The sequence below is a fragment of the Gopherus evgoodei genome, chromosome 13 (genome assembly GCF_007399415.2).
Source record: "Gopherus evgoodei ecotype Sinaloan lineage chromosome 13, rGopEvg1_v1.p, whole genome shotgun sequence".
In the NCBI taxonomy this organism is placed as follows: domain Eukaryota; kingdom Metazoa; phylum Chordata; order Testudines; family Testudinidae; genus Gopherus; species Gopherus evgoodei.
In genome coordinates, this window is record NC_044334.1 from 28,164,425 (window position 1) to 28,186,396 (window position 21,972).

The 21,972-nt window shown below is 50.9% G+C and overlaps 1 protein-coding gene across 1 annotated transcript in view; it reads left to right on the plus strand.

Moving 5' to 3' along the window:
- The window catches only part of RTN4R (reticulon 4 receptor), a 131,402-nt gene extending 123,760 nt beyond the window's left edge, over positions 1-7,642 (plus strand). The window contains exon 2 of the mRNA XM_030582941.1: positions 5,676-7,642. Coding sequence (XP_030438801.1) covers positions 5,676-7,105 — 1,430 coding nt within the window. The 3' untranslated portion in view covers positions 7,106-7,642. The remainder of the gene's footprint in view (positions 1-5,675) is intronic.
- Positions 7,643-21,972: the final 14,330 nt, after the last annotated feature.

Consider the following 21,972-nt stretch of genomic DNA (forward strand, 5'->3'; position numbering starts at 1 on the left):
CTCTCTATCCTACACACAGAGACACACACATACCTCTTACACACGATCATGCACACGTACACTCAGAAACACACACCCCATATTACACACACCTGGAAACACACTAGCCTACCCTCTTGAACACAGCTGCATCATCAGGCCCCAGCATTCAAAAATAATGAGTCAGGTTCCAAAAATCATAACATTTAAGAAGAAATAATCCCAGTTCTGTCAATTTGCCTTCTGAGCATGTAGGGGCCATGTTTCCCAAATTTTCTTCCCAGCCAAAAGGGTTAGAAACTTTTTTTAAAAAAAACATTGTTTTTCCACTAAAAAAAAGTATCTCAGCTCAGTCCAAGAGTTGGGGTTGAAGGAAGAAATCAAATATTGCGAGGCCCATGATCAGATCACAAAAGCTGGTAGATTCAGACACAAACACCCACCTGCTTCCTACACACGTCCCCTCGCCAACACAACTCATCCACGCACAATCACACACAAATCCCCACACACCTACTACACACACACATTCACAAACATGTATATACACATGTCTTTTAAATAGAGCCCAGCTCCGTGTTCCAGCTCCCAGACAAAGCCCCACCCAAAGGCTGGGACACTGGGAGGGGGCTGTTTTGTCCAGAGCAAATGCCAGGGCAGTAGGTGGTCATGGGGCATGCAGAGAAAAAAGCACATCTTAGAGGAGCTCCAGGTCTGGCTGGGGCGGATTGTCTCTGGGACCTGGGCTGGCAAGTGCAGTGAAATAGCTGCTGTGCCCTTGGGTGGGGGGCTGGGAGGAGAGCGAGTGCCCCTGCCCCACTGAACTAAGGTTGCCAGCCCTCCAGGACTGTCCTGGAGTCTCCAGGAATTAAAGCTGAATCTTTAATTAAAGATGATGTCATGGGACGAAGCCTCCAGGAATATAGCCAAATGAAACTGGCAGCCCTATGCCGAACTCTTCGATCGCTGGGGGCTACAGCACTGGCATGGACCCAGAAACCTGTCCTGGGTCCTGCTGTGCTGGCTGGGGAAGGCGTCCAGGCTCCTGGTGACCGACGCTGCGAGCCCTGTGAGCGCAGGGCCCAGCGCAACAAAGGGAAAGCGAGAAAAGGCCGAGGAGACCATTGACAGGAGCTGTCTATGGTGAAGTGAGCCACTCGCTAGCACTGAGCTCACTAATTTAAAGCCAGAGCAGCAGAGAGGCTTGTGCTGCCTGGAATTACTTCCCCTCCACGGCTTCTCCAGCGGCAGGAATCAGAGCCCAGGACGGGCTCCTAGCAGCAGGAGCAAGGCCTGTCACCTTCCTCTGCTCCTGCGGTCTGGGAAGAAACCCTGCCACGCCTCTGGTTCTGCAGGCCAAGAGACTGAGGCTAGGCCTGGGCACACAGCCAGCAGCTGTGTCCACCACCCAGGAGCGCCGCCAGCTTTTTTGAGCCCTAGGCTGTGGAAGGTCCCGCCCCTGAAATGCTGCCCCTGACAGAGGCTGCGGAAGGTCCTGCCCCCAAAATACCACCGACGACTGGGGCAGCTGAAGATCCGACCACCGCGGTCGCCACTCCCCAAATGTTAGTGCCCTAGGCAACCACCTAGGTCGCCTAATGGGTTGCGCGGGCCCTGCCACCACCAGGGACCTGTGATGCACAACGGTACAAAACACCCAAATGGACAGGACTGAAAGCAGGTGATATAGCTCTGAGGAGGGCGATGGGGGGTACAGTGACATGCCATCCTGGCCCTTTGTGCATGGGCGGAGCGGTATATACACAAGTATTACTGGCTCCTGTCTGGGGCTGGAGATGGGTTTGCCATCACACCGATTTCTGTCTTCTGCATTGGTTATGATGTGCCCCCCTCACATATAGGCAGGGTGCGTGTGGTGCATCCAGGGACGAGTTCAATTTGCTCCCTGGTCAGTTTTAGGCCCTGTACTGTTGTAAGTACAGGGGAGGAAGAGCTGGAAGCAGCCCTGGTTTGCCAGGCAATCTGTGTTGCTCGGATGCTGTGTTACAATGGAGCGGATGCTGCTGTGGTGCAGACTGAATTCCACCCCTCTAGCGCCATCCCTGAGCCCCCGATGCTATGAATCATGCTGTGAAGAAACCTCCAGAAAGACATATTTCCTTTTCTGCTGTTTTTCTTTCTTAGCGGGAGAAGAATCGTGCTGGCCAGAGAGATACCAGGACTGTTTTAATTTCCCAAGAGGCTCCTCCTGGTGTGACACCTCCCCGGCAGGAGACTTCAGTTGCCTTGTATTACTTTACTCCATACAACGGGTTGTGATGTGTCAAAACATGACAAGCCAGCCAGAATGTGTCATAATACTGAGCCCAACACGCCGCCTTCCAGGGGGCACAGCACATAATAATATCAGACTTGTATTATCCCAACGTGCTGGGAAGGTTTCTTCTCCCGCGTGAAATATGATGTACAGGAATCTCATGTCTATATGGGACTATTGGATCAGCAACCGATTTATTATCTCTGCAGAGTGAATTTTTATGACAGGAGTGAAGCATGCGTCTAGTTTTCCAGCCTTTTATCACGTGAAGGAGCCTCTTCCCCCTCAGCCGCTATGATACCTTTGTCGTTGCTTCAGTAAACAGTTTGTTGGAATTTCCGTATGATTTATACTCTTATCATCTGAGTTTGAAGTTGCTACTTAGACTCAGAGATGAGGAGATTGCATTAGATCCAGTATCAGCTTTCAGGCTTGCCTGTGAAATACATTTAGCCATTCGCGAACAGTGTTTTGATTCCATTGCACCTATGTTGGCTGGAACTGACAGGACTCTCCCTGTGTCTCGCTAATTTGTCTGATTCCTTGTCAGTGTCTTGGTCTGCCTAACTTAGGGTGACCATATGTCCCGATTTTATAGGGACAGTCCCGTTTTTTGGGTCTTTTTCTTGTATTGGCTCCTATTACCCCCCACCCCCTGCCCTGATTTTTCACATTTGCTGTCTGGTCACCCTAGCCTGACTTTCTGATCTCAACTCTCAAGCTCCTACTTTTAATTTAGGTGTAAAGAGGCATTAAAATGTATGACCAACATTTCCGGTTTCTTAACAAAGACCAAATCTGCCATAGAAACAAATACAGAAAGGTGCTCCTTGTCCCTTGGGGAGGACTTTCCTGGCTCATGATAGGAGCGTTTCTCCTTCGCGCCAGATGCTGTGATGAGCTGGAAAGGAGATACATGTGTTTGATGATCATGTGTTCCAAATGGCATGGGGCATTTCACAAACAGGCGTGTGCTGCCGCTGCTGCTTTCAGATCCTGGTTCAGCAGATTAGCTAGAGGGAACAACCTAATTACATGGCTGCTAATTGCTAGTAGAACCCTGTTAAAAATGCCTTCTCTGGTTCCTCAGGCTAGTCTTAGGCTGTAGCTCTCGCTGGTGCGATGGGCCCAGGGTAAGATGCATCTCTTGCTGCGAGCTGTGGCGCACGTTGATGTCTCCCTGTGGGTTTCTGGGTAATGAGGAGAGGAAAACACACTGGACCTGTCGCCTGTAGCGTGTCTCGTTTCACAGCCAGGCATGCACCCAGTACTGGGTGCCAATGGCGCTCTGGTGCCAGCCCCACACTCAGAAGTGGCCCAGGTGCACAGGCTGTGGCACTGCCCCCCCACTCCACTTGCGTTCTGTCCTGAGGCTCTGCCCCCACTCAGCCCCTTCCCCCGAGGCCCTGCCCATCCTCTACTCTCTCCTCTCCACTCCCTCCCTCCGTCTCTGCAAGCGGCAGGGCAGGGTCTCGACCAGGGGAAGGGGAGGAAGGAGAGGCCAATTGGGGGATGGGCCTTGGTCGGGGGGGGGCAGGGGAGGGGCCACAGTCTGGGGGCCGGGGCCCACAAAAGATTAATCTAGCCATTCATGCACCTCAGAAGTCACTTACCTTGCACTGTGAGTTTTTTGCTAATGCGTATTTGGGGCTGGGCCCTGTGAGGGACGACTGCTCTCAGCTCTCACCGGCTTCAGTGAGAGTTGAAAGCAACACAAGCCCAGATCCTCAAAGGTATTTAGGCATGGAACTCCCATCTGAGGGTCTGGGCCTCAGCACCTTGTCTTGTGGGGCTGGGTTCTGGGAAGGAGCGGGGCTGAGATTCAGCGTGCAAATGTGTTGCCATTTCACACTCATTGTGCACAAAGCACAAATGAAAGATTCTCCTGTGATGCAAACTCTCAGGGGTCCTTAAATCCAGCTGGGCACAACCTCCCCCTAGCACAGTGTCACCCTCTGGCAAGCATAAGCCATGCCCAGCTGCACGGATTTCCTAGGAGAAAAGGGAAGGCCAAGGTATGAGGTCACATAGCACTTGACTGGCAAAGTGATCAGCATTAGAAGAGGCAGAAATGAAGCCCAATGCCCTAGTGTCTCTCTATAAACATGCTTGGCTTGTCAGTTCTTCTGAGGGTTGGATGTAATCATTTCCTGTCGGACAAAGGGGTTAGTGCAGAGAGAGAGCTGATGGAAAGGCACAGGAAGAGATGCTAGTTCACATTTCTGTACATTCACGTACCTGCTTGTGGGTGGCTGGGATGGCAGAGGGCTCAGCATGGGTTGTGGTACGCCAGACTAAGAGGAGAGCACCAGCACCGCCTGGTGCAGTGCAACCCATGCCTGGTTACTGCACCCTCTGCCGTCCCCGCCCTGGTTCACTCCTGAGTAGAGGAACAGATTTATTTGGGCATCAGCTTTCGTGGGTAAAAAACCCACTTCTTCAGGTGCATGGAGTGAAAGTTACAGATATAGGCATTATATCAGGAGACATCATTTGGGCTTGAATAGCGACTGGGCTGGCTGGCTCATTACAGAAGCTGCTTTGCCTCTCTTGGAATTGACACCTCCTCATCTATTACTAGGAGTGGACCACATCCACCCGACCGAATTGGCCCTGTCAACACTGGTTCTCCTCTTGTGAGGTAACTCCCTTCTCTTCATGTGTCAGTATGTGCCCAAATAAATCTGTTAGTCTTTAAGGTGCCACCGAACTCCTTGTTGTTTTTGTGGATAAAGACTAACATGGCTACCCCTGATTCCTGAGCAGAGGGCTTGTCTTCATGTACAGCGGTGCAGCCAACATACTGCTATCCCACCAATGTAGCACTGCCTTCCCGGAAGTTAGGTTAGTATAACTACATCACTCAGGGAAGTGGATTTGTCATACCCTTGAGCGATGTATTTATACAGATACAGGGCTGTAGCGTAGACCTGGTCCTAGTGTTGAATAGTGCTAAACGATGCAGTGATTCTACAATTGAAAGAAATGCCTTCGGGGGGCTAAGGCTATTTACTACTTTGGGGTAGGGACTGTCTGTGTGTTAGGACATTTATCCAGAGCCTCCATCCACCTCCTGGTCGTTACAACACACAATGCAATACCACAGTACGCATAAATGATAAGAACACTAATTTCCACTTGTGGCCTAGCTCTGAGGCCTCCCAAGTGTGACAGACTGATGCAGCATTCAGATTCTCTCTCCAAGCGTACATTGATTTTAACTATTGTATTGAGTGGCAGAAGAGTTCGAATTCTTTATTGTAATTGTTTGGCTCCCCTGGCACATGCTGTTTGTGGATACCGTGTGGTTAATGCAATGCACTTGCAAAGGTGAATTTCAGCCTACTACATGAGTTGCAGAGAAAAATGCTCTCCTGCAACTGACTCTAATTTACTTTCTATATTTGTTGTCCTTTAGGAAGCAAACTGCTGATTTTGGTGCTTTGCTTGAACATCCCGTCAGAAGTGGAATCTTGCCCCGGGGCGTGTGTATGCTACAGTGAACCCAAGATCACAATAAGCTGTCAGCAGCAGGGACTGACCGTAATCCCAACTGAGATCCCCATACAGACCCAGCGCATCTTCCTGCACAGCAACAAGATAACCCTGGTGAGGTCCACCAGCTTCACTTCCTGCCGCAACATGACTATCCTTTGGATCCATTCCAACAACATCAGCCTCATCGAGTCCGGGGCATTTTATGGGCTTGACAAATTGGAGGAGTTAGACCTCAGTGACAATGTGAACTTGAAGTCCATCAATCCCACCACTTTCCAGGGACTCATTCACCTTCACGCCTTACATCTGGATCGCTGTGGGCTGCTGGAGCTCTCCACGGGGCTTTTCCGAGGGTTGTTCTCCTTGCAGCATCTCTACCTTCAGGATAATAACCTGCAGAACCTGCTGGATGACACTTTCCTAGATCTTGCAAATCTCACCTACCTGTTTTTGCATGGTAATAAAATTAAGAGCTTGTCAGAGAATGTCTTCCGTGGGCTGATCAACCTGGATCGGCTCCTGTTGCACCAGAACAGAGTCAGCCTGGTTCACCGCAGGTCTTTTCATGACCTGGGGAAAGTGATGACCTTGTATCTGTTCAATAACAACTTGACAGTGCTCACTGGAGAAACGATGGCTCCCTTGGTCTCCCTCCAATACCTTCGTTTAAATGGCAACCAGTGGATCTGTGATTGTCAGGCTCAGTCCCTCTGGAATTGGTTTAAACAGTTTAAAGGATCGTCGTCAGAGCTGGAGTGCCATCTTCCCAGTAACTTGGCAGGGAGAGACCTCAAAAGACTGCAGAGCAGCGACTTGGAAGGATGTATCGACTCTTTCAATCAGATAAGAACAAGTGTTTTTAGTACTAAGACCAGATCTGGCAAACTGCCAACCACCGACTCCCCTCTAAATTCCAGGGATGGTGCCCAGAAGTGCTGTCAACCGGAAACGGATAAATCCTTTATTTATGAAGCCAAGGGCAAGGCAGGTCCATCTTCACACAGCAGCCGGCCATCCCCCAACAACCCTTTCAAAGACAAGGAGAACATGTCCAAAACCAAGTACATCGAAACAGACCCTTCCAAAAATGGGAGCAACAAGCAGATAAACGACTCCCCTTTTGGGACCTTCCCCAGCATTGTAGACCCTCCCTTGACCAAGTTGAAACCAGAATTCCTAGCTCCCATTCAACCCTCCACAGTCCCAACCAAAAAGAGGCAGGGGTGCTCGAAAAAAAACAAGTCGAAGGCCCAGTGCCGCCTCACCCAGCAAGGAAACAGCTCCACATTACAGCCAAGCTTAAGTCTTTTGCTTCCCCTCTTGGTGTGGAGCTTACTGTTGTTATGCTAAAAGCAACTCTTTCCCTTGGCCAATGACACGTTAACACCAGAATTTTGCTGACCTCCATAAATGTTGCAAGAGTGAAGCAAACTGCTATACACCTCGAGAAAGCTTTGTTACACAAAAGTTAACTGGATGCCTTTATAAAAAACAAAAAAAAAAGACAAAACCAAGATGTATATAATTTATTTGTCCTGAAACCTGTGAGTTATACCTTTTGGTCTTTGGAACTGCACTTACTCACATAGCAGCTGTTGCTACAGCAGATGGTAAAGAAATAGAATTCACACACACACACACACACACACACACACACACACACACAAAAGAGTATGTAAGAAAATGCTCCTGAAAGAATGTTTAAAATTCGTTTGTAACTTGAACTCATACTGAACAGCGTTGCAAGTTCCCATTTGCGGAGGTGATGCATTCAATGCTACTTTACTCCTATGTTTATGAATATTGCAGTTTTACCGTGTTCATTTCCATCATGCCATGTTTATGGGCAGCATTTGTTAAAGAACGCTGCCTTTTCCTTCACTAAGATTGCAGTATATATAGATATGCATTTTATTTTACTTGTGTACAAGTATACAAAAAAATATAAAATAAAGATTTCTTTTTCCTAAGCCGTCGGCAGCCGCAAGAGGCAAAGCATGCTGGTTAACTGAAAAGCTTGGAAAATGAAAAGGGGGGTCAGATCTTCTCATTTAACTCTCAGGCCTGGGAGGTAGGGTCCAATATTTAATTTGAAAGCAATAAATGAGGCGTACATTGCACCATTATGCAACCTTTAATTGGCACCAACAAAGGATTTCCTTGCATGAAACAGACTGTGCTAATGCTCCAGCTTCCCTTCCCACCTGTCCCACAGCTTCCCCCAACATCTCATGTATATTTCAAGACGCTCAGAATAGCTAGAAATATTAACCCAGCCCCCTCCAAGCCAAATCTTCCAAACTCTTTGGTGTAGGACTGGTGATGAAGCAATCCTGAGCGCTCACAGGAGTCACAAGGGGTATTTCTCTTTTGGCCTGTACCAATTACTGAATCCAGCCCTGGGATTAAGGAATCTGCCTGCTAATAGTCAGGAAGTGTTTCCAGAGCAATCTGTGTTCACGTTTGGACAGAAAATTATGGAATGAGAGTGAAGATAGCCAGGAGACACATCGAGGAAAGAACCAAAGAATATAACAAGACGGGCACTGGCATGCAAAATTTTGGTCTAACTCTGGCTGTTGGGTTTGGCGCGGGGCTGTCTGTCTGTCTGTCTGGCATTGGTGGTCTGTGATATACAGGAGATCAGGCTGGATGACCTGGTTGTCCCTTCTGCCCTTAAAATCTATGACTCCATTGTGAAGCACTGAGCAGGGGAGTTTCACAGCTAAATATTTGCCGTAGTAGAGCAAAAATGTCTGCACTGATGCACCAACAACATCCAAGTTCAAAACACACTCCAACCTGTGAAGGCCACTCCCAGATCCACATCCAAGCCTCATGAGTGGCTTGTGTCTCTGAACTGGGGCAAACCTGAATCCCGTGTCTGAACCCCCCTGAATGTCATGGTTACTCCAATCCAGCCCCGAGCCCTGGCACATCGGCAGAAGCCTCAAGCCTGGCACCTCCTGTGGGGCTGGAGCCCCAAGCCCTGGGGCTCCAGGAAGTATTTTGGAGAGAATTTAAGCTCTGGCTATGGTCTGCAGTGGAGCAGGCTCAGAGAAGCTTTGGGAGAATGATCTATAGTGTGAGGATGCTGAAAAGGGGGGGGGCAAAATGTGTGTGTGGGGGGGAGAGGCACCCAGATACCATGGTGATGGGCCTGTTCCAAAGTTGTTTCAGTTCTGGGTAAGCAAGTTGAAGTTAAGGATCATGACCCCATTATCCAATGCATAGACACCAAATGCTGCTATAACCCTCCCAACCCAGCTCACGGGTTTGGGTTCAGGGCCCCGCTTTGCTTGCTGGGGCTTGGAGTGACTGTGCTCAGTTTCTATCACTCGCTGCAGTAGTCTCCTTTCTGCACCTGGGTTTCACCTCGCCTGGGTGGGCCAAGGGGTGGATGGTGGGGTTGGGATGCGACAGGATAGGACTAGAGCGAGGGTTGGGGGGAGCTAGCCAGGAAAGCCCGGGGTGGCTGAGGACAGAGGCAGAGAAGGGGCAGGAGGTGCTTTAGCTGTGTATTAGTGACGCTGATGTATAACAGCAGCTGGCCCATCCTTAATGCCTCTCAGCCGAGGCTCTTAGAGCCCTCCACAAAGACTAACCCCCGTTTACAGCATCACAGAGGCTAGGTGAGTTGCTCAAGTTCACAGAGGGAATCAGTGGCAGAGTCAGGACCAGCACCCTGCTTTGTGCTAAGCCCCCTCACTTTCTCACCCCGCAGCCACTGTTGTCAGGGACTCCTGGCCTGGGCTGGGGCTGCCCCGCAGGTGGGTTCTTGTGACAGACTTGGGAAGGGTGGCAGGGTGACACAACAGTGTATTTCTTACCAAAGTATAACCAGCCTCCCCCGAGCCCCTAGGTGCCTCCTAGCAGGAGCTGGGATCCTGCATGCGGCATTCCCAGCCAGTGCAGCATCTGTCCTCAATCAGGGGCCCTAGGCCCACCATGGCACAGGGCCCCCAGGGCTCCACCACCATAGCCCTCCCCTGCCTTAGGGCGGAAGCATGGAGGTTGTGAGTACATTTGTGGGGCTGTGTAGCTCATGATTTTATGGCCTGCAAGGAGATCATGGAATTAGCCCAATGCTGGGATGTTCGAAACAGGGTGTGAGTGTGGGGGTGGCAGTGGGGATTCCTGCTTCAGCTGCCCGCTGTTGGACAATTCCCGGCACTGGGCTGATCCAGCTGTTCACGGGGCACTAGCGTCGCATGGGGCTGGCCAGTAGGGAGAAGGGGGCGGAGCTCACAACATGCAGCACTTAGACTCCCCAGTCCGGTCTGCCCCACAGTGACCCCCACGTGTGCTACTGGTTTGGACACACGGTTTCTAGAGCCAGCCTTTCGGGCCTGATCCTGTAGGATGTGGCGTGCCCCGAGCACCCGGTGAGGTCACGGGGTCCTCAGTGCATCCCAGGATCAAGCCCTTCAGTCAGAGAGGTCCAGCGGCTTTATGGCCCTGCAAGCTAGGAAGAGGGGCGCAGCACAAAGCTTGGAATAAACCCTGGGCCAGAAAAGCGCATAACGTTGGGTATGGCCTGTCTCCAGAGCGGTGACGGGTCAGTTTGCTGAAGCTGGACTCGTAGGGTTGCCAACTTTCTAACCGCACAAAACCGAACACCCTAGCCCCGCCCCTTCCCTGAGGCCCCGCCTCCCACTCACTACCTTCTCCCTCCCTCAGTGGCTTGCTCTCCCCCACCCTCACTCATGTTCTCTAGGCCGGGGAAGGGGCTTTGGTTGCTGGAGGGGGCGAGGGCTCTAACTGGAGGTGCAGGCTCCAGGGTGGGACTGTGGGAGCTGTTGTGGGTTGCCAGAGGGGTGAATTTAAACCAGTTTTCTTAACCTTGTGGACACTCACATTCATGGGTGGTGGATGAAACTCCTTTTTTGGTAGGATACACCACCAGCCCCGCTCCTTTCACTCAAGGTCCCGCACTTACCCTGCCCCTTCCATCCCTCCTTGCCAGTTGGAACCCCAACCCCTCCGCCCTCACCGTGCCAGAGGAGCCCTGGCAGAACTGACCCACCCCAACCCCTGATCTGGGATGGCCCCAGCACCACCCGGACCCCCAGTTTGGGCCACTGTCCAACCTGAGCACCTGCCCTAGCTGCTCTGAGCCATCCTGGGCTGCCGGCCAGCCCGATCCCCAACCTCCAGGCCACTGACCAGAGCTGAGCCCCCAGTGGCTTCCAAGGAGAGGGGGGTGAGGAGGGACATGGCAGGTGGCCTCGCAGGGGAGAGGGGTGGAGAGGAGGAGGCAGTGAGCAACTGGGACCTCCAGACAGGTGGAGGAGAGGAAGGAGTCACCAGGTAGTGGCCTCGGGGAAGGGGCGGAACATGGAGAAGAAGAGGTGGAGCACAGGCAGCACCACCATGGCCTGGGCATCCTGCGGCAGGTCAGCAACAGCTGCACCAGGGGAGACTTAGCCTCCCCGGGCCTGTTATACCCACCGCCCAAGTTCTCATTTCCTTCAGGAAACCCAAACTTGCTTAGGAACCCTTTTAAGAACCCCAAGTTAAACCCACTCTTAAACCGAAACCAGAACCTCAACACCAGGATTTGCAATGGTTGGACTGAATTGGGTTAAGATAAGAATTATGTTAAGCCAGTGCAACTTCCCTGTGTAGATAAGCCCCGGCGACGTTCCCAGCTCGGCTCAGCTTTAGTCTGTAGCACTCCCATTGGCTGTTTCACATCACATGGCCAAAGCAAAGCACGAGTAGCCCCTAGCGCTCCAGTTCCAAGTCCGGAAGGCAGGTTTTGCTGCCTGAATGGCGCCAGGGATGGGGGATGTCCCAGGGGGCTGGATGGAGGGTAGATATGGAAATGTCTGTCAGGAGGAGGTGGAAGGAGGGCAAGAGAAGAGCTGAGCCAGGAGGTGGAGCTGGGCCTCATGTCTGGGAGCTGTAACACACACACACACACACACACACACACACACACACACACACACACACACACACACACACACACACACACACACACACACACACACACACACAGCTGACAACGAGCAGGCCCCTTCCCCATTCCCTGGCACTGTTGTCATTTGCCCCAGTGTCAGATCAGATTGGAATTGGCTCATGCCCACATTGCTCAGTTTAAATGACACCCAGTCATCGGGCCCAGGCACCGGGGGATCAGGGCCTTAGATTGTTTCCCGTCTCCCTTTCTCTCCGTGCAACATGAGAGCGATTGGTGGTTTGGCCTCTCTCCTGGCAGCATCTCAGAATGGTAACAAGAGTAAAATCAAGCAGACAAAGCAGGCAAGCTTCAGTGGGGGAAGCCAGGAGGCAGATCTCAGCCGAGCTGTCAAAGGGGCGGAGAGACTGGCCAAGCTCCAGTGCTAATAAATTCCCAGAGCAAGAAGCTCAGGAGCAAGCTCTGCTCTCTCCAAATGCTGCATTTCCATGTTTGCTCTGGCGCCGCGTTCATACCCACTGTGCCTGCGGTCTCGGATATGCACAGAGGCAGTGATATTGTTCAGTAGACCCTGGAGGGCTGAGGACATGTTCTGGAGCCACGGGGCAGGCGGGGCTCTGCTTCCGGCCCTGTTCGGAGGCAGGACTATGAAATTCAGTGCATGGTCCTCCCTGGGCTTCTCCGCAAAGTAGTAGTTTAATGTGCCATCCCTTGAGTTTCACCCACAAGAAGCCAGTTCACTAAGCAGAGCCAAACTCAGAGGCAAGTCGCACCAGGGAGGGCTCAGACATTGCAAGGCCCCAGAGATCGGGCAACTCCTGGACCAGTTGAATGGTGGATCCTCCCATCCCCCACATGAGGGGCATCCGGGGAATGTCCTGTCTGTCCCAGGGATTTATCTGTTCCCATCACTGCTGAGTCTGAACCTGTCATAGTCTTTAGTGTCGAGCCTCGCCGCCCTCTGCTTTAGGTGCCTATGTCTCGGGTTTAGGCTCTGCTGAGATCCTCTGAACACCTAACCTAGCTCGATGCCCAGGTTTTGTAGTACAAGTCCCCTTGGTACCTGCGTTTTTGCGTCTGGACCTGCACACTGTGGCTTCCCCGGATGCTTAATTCCTGCCTAGACCCCAGTGAGACCCGCAAACACAGGTTCACCCGCTGAGGCGGGAAAAGGTGGAAGAGGAGCTCTCTCTCGTGTAACTTTTAGCCTAGTGGCTAGGGCACTCACCTGCCATATGGGAGACCCCTCCCCCTGTTCACGTGCCTGCTCTGCCTTAAGAGGGGAGGAATCTGAGAGGGGCTCTGCCACCTCTCAGGTGAGGGCTCTCACTCCCAGGCTCTGGGGTATTCTTGTGGGCTCCCCTCGCTCTCTTCAGGTGAAGCTGTCCCACCAGAGCAGGGGACTGGACCCATGGGGAGTGCGCCAACCACCAGGGTATAGATTTGCTCTCTCCTCCCCCACCAGAGACCAGATGGCTGGTCCCTCTTTCAAGCCCTTCTCTAGAGGAGTGGGGACTTGAACCCACAGTCTCTCCCAGTCTAGGGGAGTGCCCTGACCACCGAGCTAAACGTTACAACAGACAGCCTCCTCCTTACCCTCCCCCAGCTTCTTGCAGACAACGGCTTAGGCACCCAACCCAAAAGAGGCTTCATGGCTGTGAATCGCTGGCAGAGGTCGGTGCCTCTGTCTGTCAGAGGGACAGGACTCAGCACACGCCATTGTCCTGGGATCTCCCTGGGGCTAGTCTACACCTGACCCGCTGGCTTTTGTAGATGGCATTCTGCCTTGTCTCTGTCTCCCCATTCATTGTACAGCTCATGGTCACAAAGGGAGCCTGCACCACTGGGCCGGCCAGCCCTCCTCCTCCTCCATTCCTGCTCCTTGGCTTAGATCTCCGTAGTCCCACAGCAATCAGGTTCTAAACACACCTCAGTCACAAGCATTCCCCTTTCAGATCTCGGTGGCAGGACAAGGCTCTTCCTATGCACATGGCTGCAGCATCCCGAGAGGACCTAGTTCTTCCGTTCTTTCTTGATCTCGTTCATGGACTCACCTTCTTCCTTGAATTCCAGCACAAATGCCCATCCTCTTGGCTAACAGGATTTCATCCACAGGTGCTCCTTATTGTATGGACGGGAAAGTTGGTTTGGCTAATGTCAGAGGGCCAGGTGAGCTGGGGGTTGTCAGGGAGTCTCCTGTTAAAAGAACCAGCTTGAAAATGTGAACAGATCCAAACTGATAACCCCCCTGCCCACCGTGTGCTGAGCTGAGGGGGACAGGCCATTAGGCTGCCCCTCAGAACACACTGACGTCTTGTGGAAACCCACATGTTACCTGTGAGGTGCAAGCCAAAGACGGCCCTCTCTGAGCAGGTCCCCCATCCCCAGCACACTGTGTGCCTGCTGGGGTGTGGGGGATTTATTCACCCTGCAGCCGCTGGTGCCAGAGGCCTTCTCCAAAGTCCAGTCGCTGGGCTGAGACAAAGCAGGCAGCCGCTGCTCATTCAGGTTGTTGCTGCATCGGCAGGCGCCTGCCTTTGCTACAACTGCTGCTCCAAGGGGAACTCAGCTAAAGGTCCATGGGGAGGCAGCTCCAGCTGCTTGTGAGAGGTTGGAAAGGAGGCAGAGCCCAGCTGCTTTGTTGCACTGAGTGGGAATCCTGAAGCTGCTGCAACCTTCTCTATCAGCCTGTATAGGCCCAGCTCTGAATGGGAAAGGCCAGTACTGGCAGTTCTCGCCCACAGCTCCTCCCCACAGCCCTGTCACCCCCCCGCACATCAGTAGCATGGCCAAGCCCAAGTGCTCCATGTCAGGCCCCAAAATACTGTGAGTAGTTCTGGCTGAACAATGGCCTTTTCAGGGTGCTGCCAATTTCGAAATACACAAATAATTGTCTTGGGTCGAACCAAATAGGTTGACAAAATATCAACTTGTGGCGAAATAAAACATTTTGATTCACCCAGGCTCAACATTTTCTTTTCGATGTAGGTGCTTTCAGCAAAGCAAAGGACTAGCTTCCCAAAACGTGGGGGGGTGAGGAACTCCCGCAGCACTTTCCTGCCTGTGCTCAGGGTACTCTCCAGGGAGGTGAGAGACCAGCCACAGTGCCCCCACCCCTCGGAGAGAATTGAAGCTGAGTCGGAAAATGCCTGATGCACAAGGCTACGGGGTATTCTGAGGGTGGGGCTCTCTTGCAATCTCTCCTCCTGAAGCTTTGTATAAATCATGGACTCATAGATTTTAAGGTCAGAAGAGACCATTATGATCATCTAGTCTGACCTCCTGCACAACGCAGGCCACAGAATCTCACCCGCCCACTTCTATAACAAACCTATGTCTGAGCCATTGAAGTCCTCAAATCATGGTTTAAAGACTTCAAGGTGCAGAGAGCATTCCAGCAAGTGACCTGTGCCCCATGCTGCAGAGGAAGGCAAAAAAAACCCAGGGCCTCTGCCAATCTGCCCTGGAGGAAAATTCCTTCCTGACCCTAAATATGGCGATCAGCTAAACCCTGAGCATGTGGGCAAGACTCACCAGCCAGACACCGGGGAAAGAATTCTCTGATCCCATCCCATCTATCATCCCATCATAGGCCATTGGGCATATTTACCACTAGTAGTCAAAGACGAATTAATTGCCAAAATTAGGCTATCCCATTATACCATCCCCTCCATAAACTTATCAAACTTAGTCTTAAAGCCAGATATGTCTTTTGCCCCCACTACTCCCCTTGGAAGGCTGTTCCAGAACTTCACTACTCTAATGGTTAGAAACCTTCATCTAATTTCGAGTCTAAACTTCCTAGTGTCCAGTTTATATCCATTTGTTCTTGTGTCCACATTGGTACTGATCTTTAAGAATTCCTCTCCCTCCCTGGCATTTATGCCTCTGATATATTTATAAAGAGCCATCATATCCCCCCTCAACCTTCTTTTGGTTAGGCTAAACAAGCCAAGCTCTTTCAGTCTCCTTTCATAAGACAGGTTTTCCATTCCTTGGACCATCCCAGTAGCCTTTCTCTGTACTTGTTCCAGTTTGAATTCATCCTTCTTAAACATGGGAGACCAGAACTGCACACAGTATTCCAGATGAGGTCTCACCAGTGCTTTGTATAATGGTACTAACACTTCCTTATCTCTACTGGAAATAACTTGCCTGATGCATCCCAAGACCGCGTTAGCTTTCTTCACGGCCATATCACATTGGTGGCTCATAGTCATCCTATGATCAACCAATACTTCGAGGTCCTTCTCCTCCTCTGTTACTTCCAACTGATGTCTCCCCAGCTTATAACAATAGTTCTTGTTATTAATCCCTAAATGCATGACCTTGCACTTTTCACTATTAAATTTCATCCTGTTACTATTACTCCAGTTTACAAGGTCATCCAGATCTTACTGTATGATATCCTGGTCCTTCTCTGTGTTAGCAATACCTCTCAGCTTTGTGTCATCCACAAACTTTATTAGCACATTCCCCCTTTTTGTGCCAAGGTCAGTAATAAAAAGATTAAATAATATTGGTCCCAAAACCAATCCCTGAGGAACTCCACTAGTAACCTCCCTCCAGCCTGACAGTTCACCTTTCAGTACGACCCATCGTAGTCTCCCCTTTAACTAGCTCCTTATCCACCTTTCCATTTTCATATTGATCCCCATCTTTTCCAATTTAACTAATAATCTGCTAGTCTTCGGAGCAGGGACTTGAACATTGCTATCCCAGCACTGAGGGGAGTGCCCAGCCCACCAGGCTGTAGGGTTATTCTCACATACTTTCCCTGCCCAGGGATTAGTCTTTGTCATCAAGAATGACAGTAGGTAGTTGGACCAGGGAAGGGGTGGGAGTGAGGAGGAATGGCAGGGACAGGCTTCTTCCTCTCCGCCCCCTGTCCCTGCCATTCCTCCTCACTCGGAGCAGAGGGAGGAGGGCTCTGCCTGCTTCTTGCAGAATGTCTGATTGGCTGCTCTTCTCCAGGAGACGGGGCAGTGGGGAAGGTAGCCAATTCGAGTGGGATTTCCCCAGGGCAGAGCTGAAAGCTGTGAGTGGGCTGAAGGTTTTTGGGCTTGTGGCCAGGTGGCTCCTGGCCCTGCAGAAATCATGGGACTGGTGAGGAACTCATGAGCATTGGCACCACAGCCCCTGGAGTGGGTGGTGCTGGCCCTGCTGTAGGACGGGGCACTAGCCCTTTGGAGTCTGACCCCACTCCTGTCACTGTGGGCAGGAAACACAGCTCAGTCTCTTAGTGTGTGTCACTCACCCTCTACAGCTCCCAGTGAAGAGCCCCGAGGACCCATCCTGCACTGAGCCCCAGGGACCCATGGAGCACACAGTGCACCACAGGCAGAGGGGCTCCCATCCTATCTGAGCAGCTACTGTACAGCCAGAGGCTGCAAGATAATATACTCATTGCCTTGGTCTGCTATGGGGAGCATCACCTGCTGAGCAGCAACACGAGGAGCTGAGGAGGAGGAGCTATGCTGCGGGAGGTCTGGGGCAGAGCAGTTTTTGCGGGCAACGCAGCACTACAGGAGTTTTGGGGGAGAGTGTTTACCCAGGGATTGTCACTAGCTGGAGTAGCTTTTACTGGTGCCTCTGGTAACACCGTGAGCCTATTCCTGATCAGAGCCAACCCGAACCTTTGCCAGGCCTGAAAGTGACCCCAACACTGGAGCTTTATGAAAATTTCACAACCTTCGGAGGCATATGTTTTAAAACTATGTTTGCCTCTGTCGTGCTGGAAGCAGAGGGGCAGCCATCCTGGACTGGACCACTGCTCCGCCAGGCCTGGTGTCCCACCGCCAGATCTTCCCCAACATGGATGCTTCCAAGGACAGCACCTTCCCCAGCCTAGAATGCACCTGGCCAACTGCATTGCTGAGCATGGGGGAGATTTTCTAGCCTGACCCCTTTAGTGGTCAGCTTCTGCTCAGGAGCAAGAGAGCAGATTAGCCCAGTTTTAGCATGGAGAGCTCCAGGTATTATTTTCTTGGTCATAACATTATCCTTGTGCCCAGGCTTATGGCACAGGAGGGTCACATAACCCTAAGCACAGCCTCGTGTGGGCCATACAGCGTCTGCATATGTCAATAGATTGACAGGCACCTGTACTGATTTATGGGTTAAGCTCCACTTGTTTTGTGTATATTTCGAGAAGGTGTTTCTATGTCCACTATGGTCTGTTTACACACTTGTGTAAACTAAAATGGTGTAAACATGATGACAAAACGCTAATGAATCAGCCGCTAGTATATTGTGCTGAAGCGGGCTGTGGGCCTTATGAAATGCTGTGGTGGGCTGTGTATTGGGCACCCCTGAACTAGATCATTCAGTTGTCATGGTAAAGTGCTTCAGTAGTCCCAGGATGCCTGTGGGTAGGACAATGTTGGCGCTATCTTGCAGACTTAGGCTATCCCACCAGTCTATTTCTCTGGCCCATCACTCTAGCAGTTCCCAAGTGTGGGTGAACTCAGCCTCCCAACAGCCCTTGGTGGATATGACAGTATCATCTCCCCTTTGAACAGGAGACCTGTGGGAAAGCGACTGAAGGTAGAATGTTGAGAAGGGCTTAGCACCCACAATCAGGGCTAGCCTTTGAAGACAGCACACTGGGTGATGAGCTGTGTTGCCAATCTGGTTGTGGATCCCCCTGTGAGAGTGTGAAAATCTGGCCTGGTGTGACCTGTTCAAGGTGATAGAAGAAATGTATGGCAGAGCCATGAACTTAACGCAGATCTCCTGGGTGTCAAGTGAGCGCCTAGCCATAAAAACACAATTTGATCCCTTGGCTTGGAGAGGATGGATAAACTTTGGATTATTGCCTGAACATTTGGGTCCTTATAAGGAAGGGCAGCAAGGTCTAGTGTCTGCAACACAGACCAGACAATCAGGCATTCCTGAATTCCCATCCCAGTTCTGGCACTTCCAGAATGTGTGACTTTGGACATGTCACTTGACCCCTGTCTCAGTTCTCCCATTTGTAAAAGGAAGCTAATGTCATTCTCTGCACTGCTCTTGAAATGCTTTGAGGTGCCTCCCTCGCTTCGCCTGGTGTAGGATGTGGGGGCGTTCATTGCTTTCAGTGGAACAAAGCTCCCGGAATAGCCTGACTGATGACTCCTATTTGGATGCCACTTGTCAAATAAGGACCGCACTCCTCTTCTTTTGCCCCCTTGTATTTCCATTCACACTCCAACAACAGCAGCCGCAGCAGGAGCGGCCGCTCCCATGGAATATTTATAAGCTGTTTGCAGAAATGTCAAGAAGAACCAGTGGTTATTATTAACACACTCTCAGAGCAGCGGGCTCGGAAAGTTATCTTCTGTGATTTTTAGTCAAAGTGCTGTATATAATGGTTACAACTGCTTACAAATCCTGGTGATATTTTGTTGTTTCTTGACAAACAGCAGATCGGCAGCCTGACACCCAGACAGGAATTGATCACTTTTACTAGTTCATTAACTGTGTTCCTCCTCCTCTCTTCCACAGCACAGAGTTAAGGCTGGAATACCTGTAAGGCACAGTCCCTTTATGCATAACAATTAGAGGCTGTTTCTGAACACAAAACGAGATGCAGCAGTATAGGATCATAAACACGCTCACCACTCTATTATCTCAGACATTTACATGAGTTTCAAGTTGACTTCAAGATGCTGGGACTAAATGTTCTGCATTGCTCTGGGCAGTAAAAGTTTAAATTTTGAAAAGGGCCCCAAGAGGGTTTGTTACAATAAAAACTTCTGTTGTGCTAGCTGGTTTGTAACTCCTGAGACCGTCTCCCCATCAAAGATAGACTTCAACTTCGCCCTGAGCAGGGAAGGGGGGGACGCTCTGGTATTCTCAAGCCAGTTGGGGCAGGGCGGGGTGTCACAAATATGAGTGAACTGGATATTTCTAGAGCTGGGTGACTGAATGAAGCAGTAAGACTGCACCCCAACTCTTAGGGGCTTTCCCTTCAGCAGACAGAAAGCAGAAGACCAGAAGTCCAAAGTGCAGGCAATGTGATGTTTACTGGGGTTAATCAAGCGAGCATATCCATAGCTTTGCACACTGGGACAGCCCTTTTCCTTTTGTCCTTGTTCCCTCCTTCTCCTTCTTAGCAGGCCCAAATATACTTGCAGTGCCTGCCCCTGGTCCCACCCCTTACAACTTATGGTCATGTTCTGTTTTGGAGGGTCTGGGGGCTTCAGTACCACCCCTTTTCATAGAATCATAGAATATCAGGGTTGGAAGAGATCTCGGGAGGTATCTAGTCCAACCCCCTGCTCAAAGCAGGATGAATTCCCAACTAAATCATCCCAGCTAGGGCCTTGTCAAGCTGGGCCTTAAAAACCTTTAAGGGTGGCAATTCCACCACTTTCCTAGGTAACCCATTGCAGTGCCTCACCACCCTCATGGTGAAATAGTTTTTCCTAATATCCAACCTAAACCTCCCCCATTGCAACTTGGGACCATTACTCTTTGTTCTGTCATCTGCCACCACTGAGAACAGCCGAGCTCCATCCTCTTTGGAACCCCCTTTCAGGTAGTTGAAGGCTGCTATCAAATCCCCCCTCATTCTTCTCTGCTGCAGACAACCTCTTGCCAGAGACCTGTATGGAAAACTGTATGGAGGAAAAGGATTGACAGAATACAAAGAAAATCTTGGGACCTGAAGCTTTCCTTGCTGCTCTAAGGGCTGGAGCTCAGCTGGTTACAGTGCCATGGATGCGCGTCCTGCTAGAGGTAGAATACATCATGGTCTGAAAATGTGGGGAATGGATTTACTCAAGCTTTCCATTCTCCTATTTCCTTTCAGCTAAGGACCAGCCAACATCACCAAAGGCAATGGATAAAATATAACCTATTGGACATCCACCTCTGAAAAATGCAAGCTTGGCTCAAACAGAACATTTCACCAGTTCATGGTGAATCAGCAAATTGTTTCAGTCAAAACCAAAAAAGAAAAAAAAATGGAAATGTCCAGACAAATCGCCATTATCCAAACAAACTCCCTGGTTTTTAGGACCACGTTCCCAAGGGGAGGTAGGTGACGTTCTCAGAGATGAGGAAGAGCTGCCTTCTTTTCTCCAATAGCCCAGTGATTAAGGAATCACTGCCGGATGTGGAAGACCTAGGTTTGGATCACTGTTCTGGAGAAGGGACTTGAAGTCTCTAATGGGTGTGCCTTGACCACCAGCCTGTAGGATAGTCTAGTGCAGGGGGCTCAGTCTCCCCCATTAAAGCTCTTCCACTGTGTAAAAAGTACTGGAATAGTCATTGGGCCAGAGAATGAGTTTATAATCTGGCACTTAGGGCCCCAAACAAGGGACACCTGGGTTCCAGTCCCTGTGACAATGACTGGGGCCTGGGGTCATGATGGGCATCTGCCCAGTGGGAAATGGGGACAGACTGGGCACCTGCCTGTCACAGATTTTTAGCATCTGTTCTATGCCCCTCTGTGTTCTCAGCAGCAACCTTAAAACACAATCTGTTCACACAGCTCTTCCTTCTGTCTCTTGCTCCTACCATGCCGTGTTCACATGCTCAACCTGCCTTGGCAACAATTAAGTGTTAATGTTTGGTCATGGGAGCTCCCACTGTCTCTTCTAGATCTTCCTTTCCTGTGTGCTGATTCCATTCAGATCTTGGTGGAATCTTCATACCGTCACAACCAGGCTTAGGGCAATCATATTTTCCCAAACGGAAAATGGGACAATGCATGGGGCCATCATGAGCCGCCCTTCCCCCCACCCCACTCCCAGCCCTCCCTGCCTCCTGTCAGCATGGGGCTGGATCAAGGCCTCCCTTCTTTCTCCCCCATGCGTGAGACTGGCATTATTCCCCCCCATACACATCACTCACCCACACGGGGCGGGTCTGAGGCCCCCCTCTATCCCCTGCACGCAGGGCTGGCCCAAGACCCCTTGCCGCCCGCCTGCATGTGGCTGGCTGCTCTCCCGAGCCCACAGGTTCCTCTACGCCCTGACCCCACTTTTTTGGCAAAACCATGCATTTGTCCTGTTTGCTTTTGCTAAATGATGATCAGCCGGCAAGAGCAAATGGGACAAATGCCCAATTTTAACACAAAAAGTTGGGTTGGCTGGGACAGGGCTTTAAAAAAGGGACTGTCCCTGTCAAAATGGGATATTTGGTCACCCTAATCAGGCTATGTAACTCAGCCTTCTTCCCTAGGTGGAGTCAATCCATTTGTACTCACTGGCTAGCAATGCTAAGGGGGTGAGTAAACTGAAGCGCACGCGGATCATGAAAATATACCCCAAATTCCCACATTAATCATAGTGCTCCACTGAGGAAT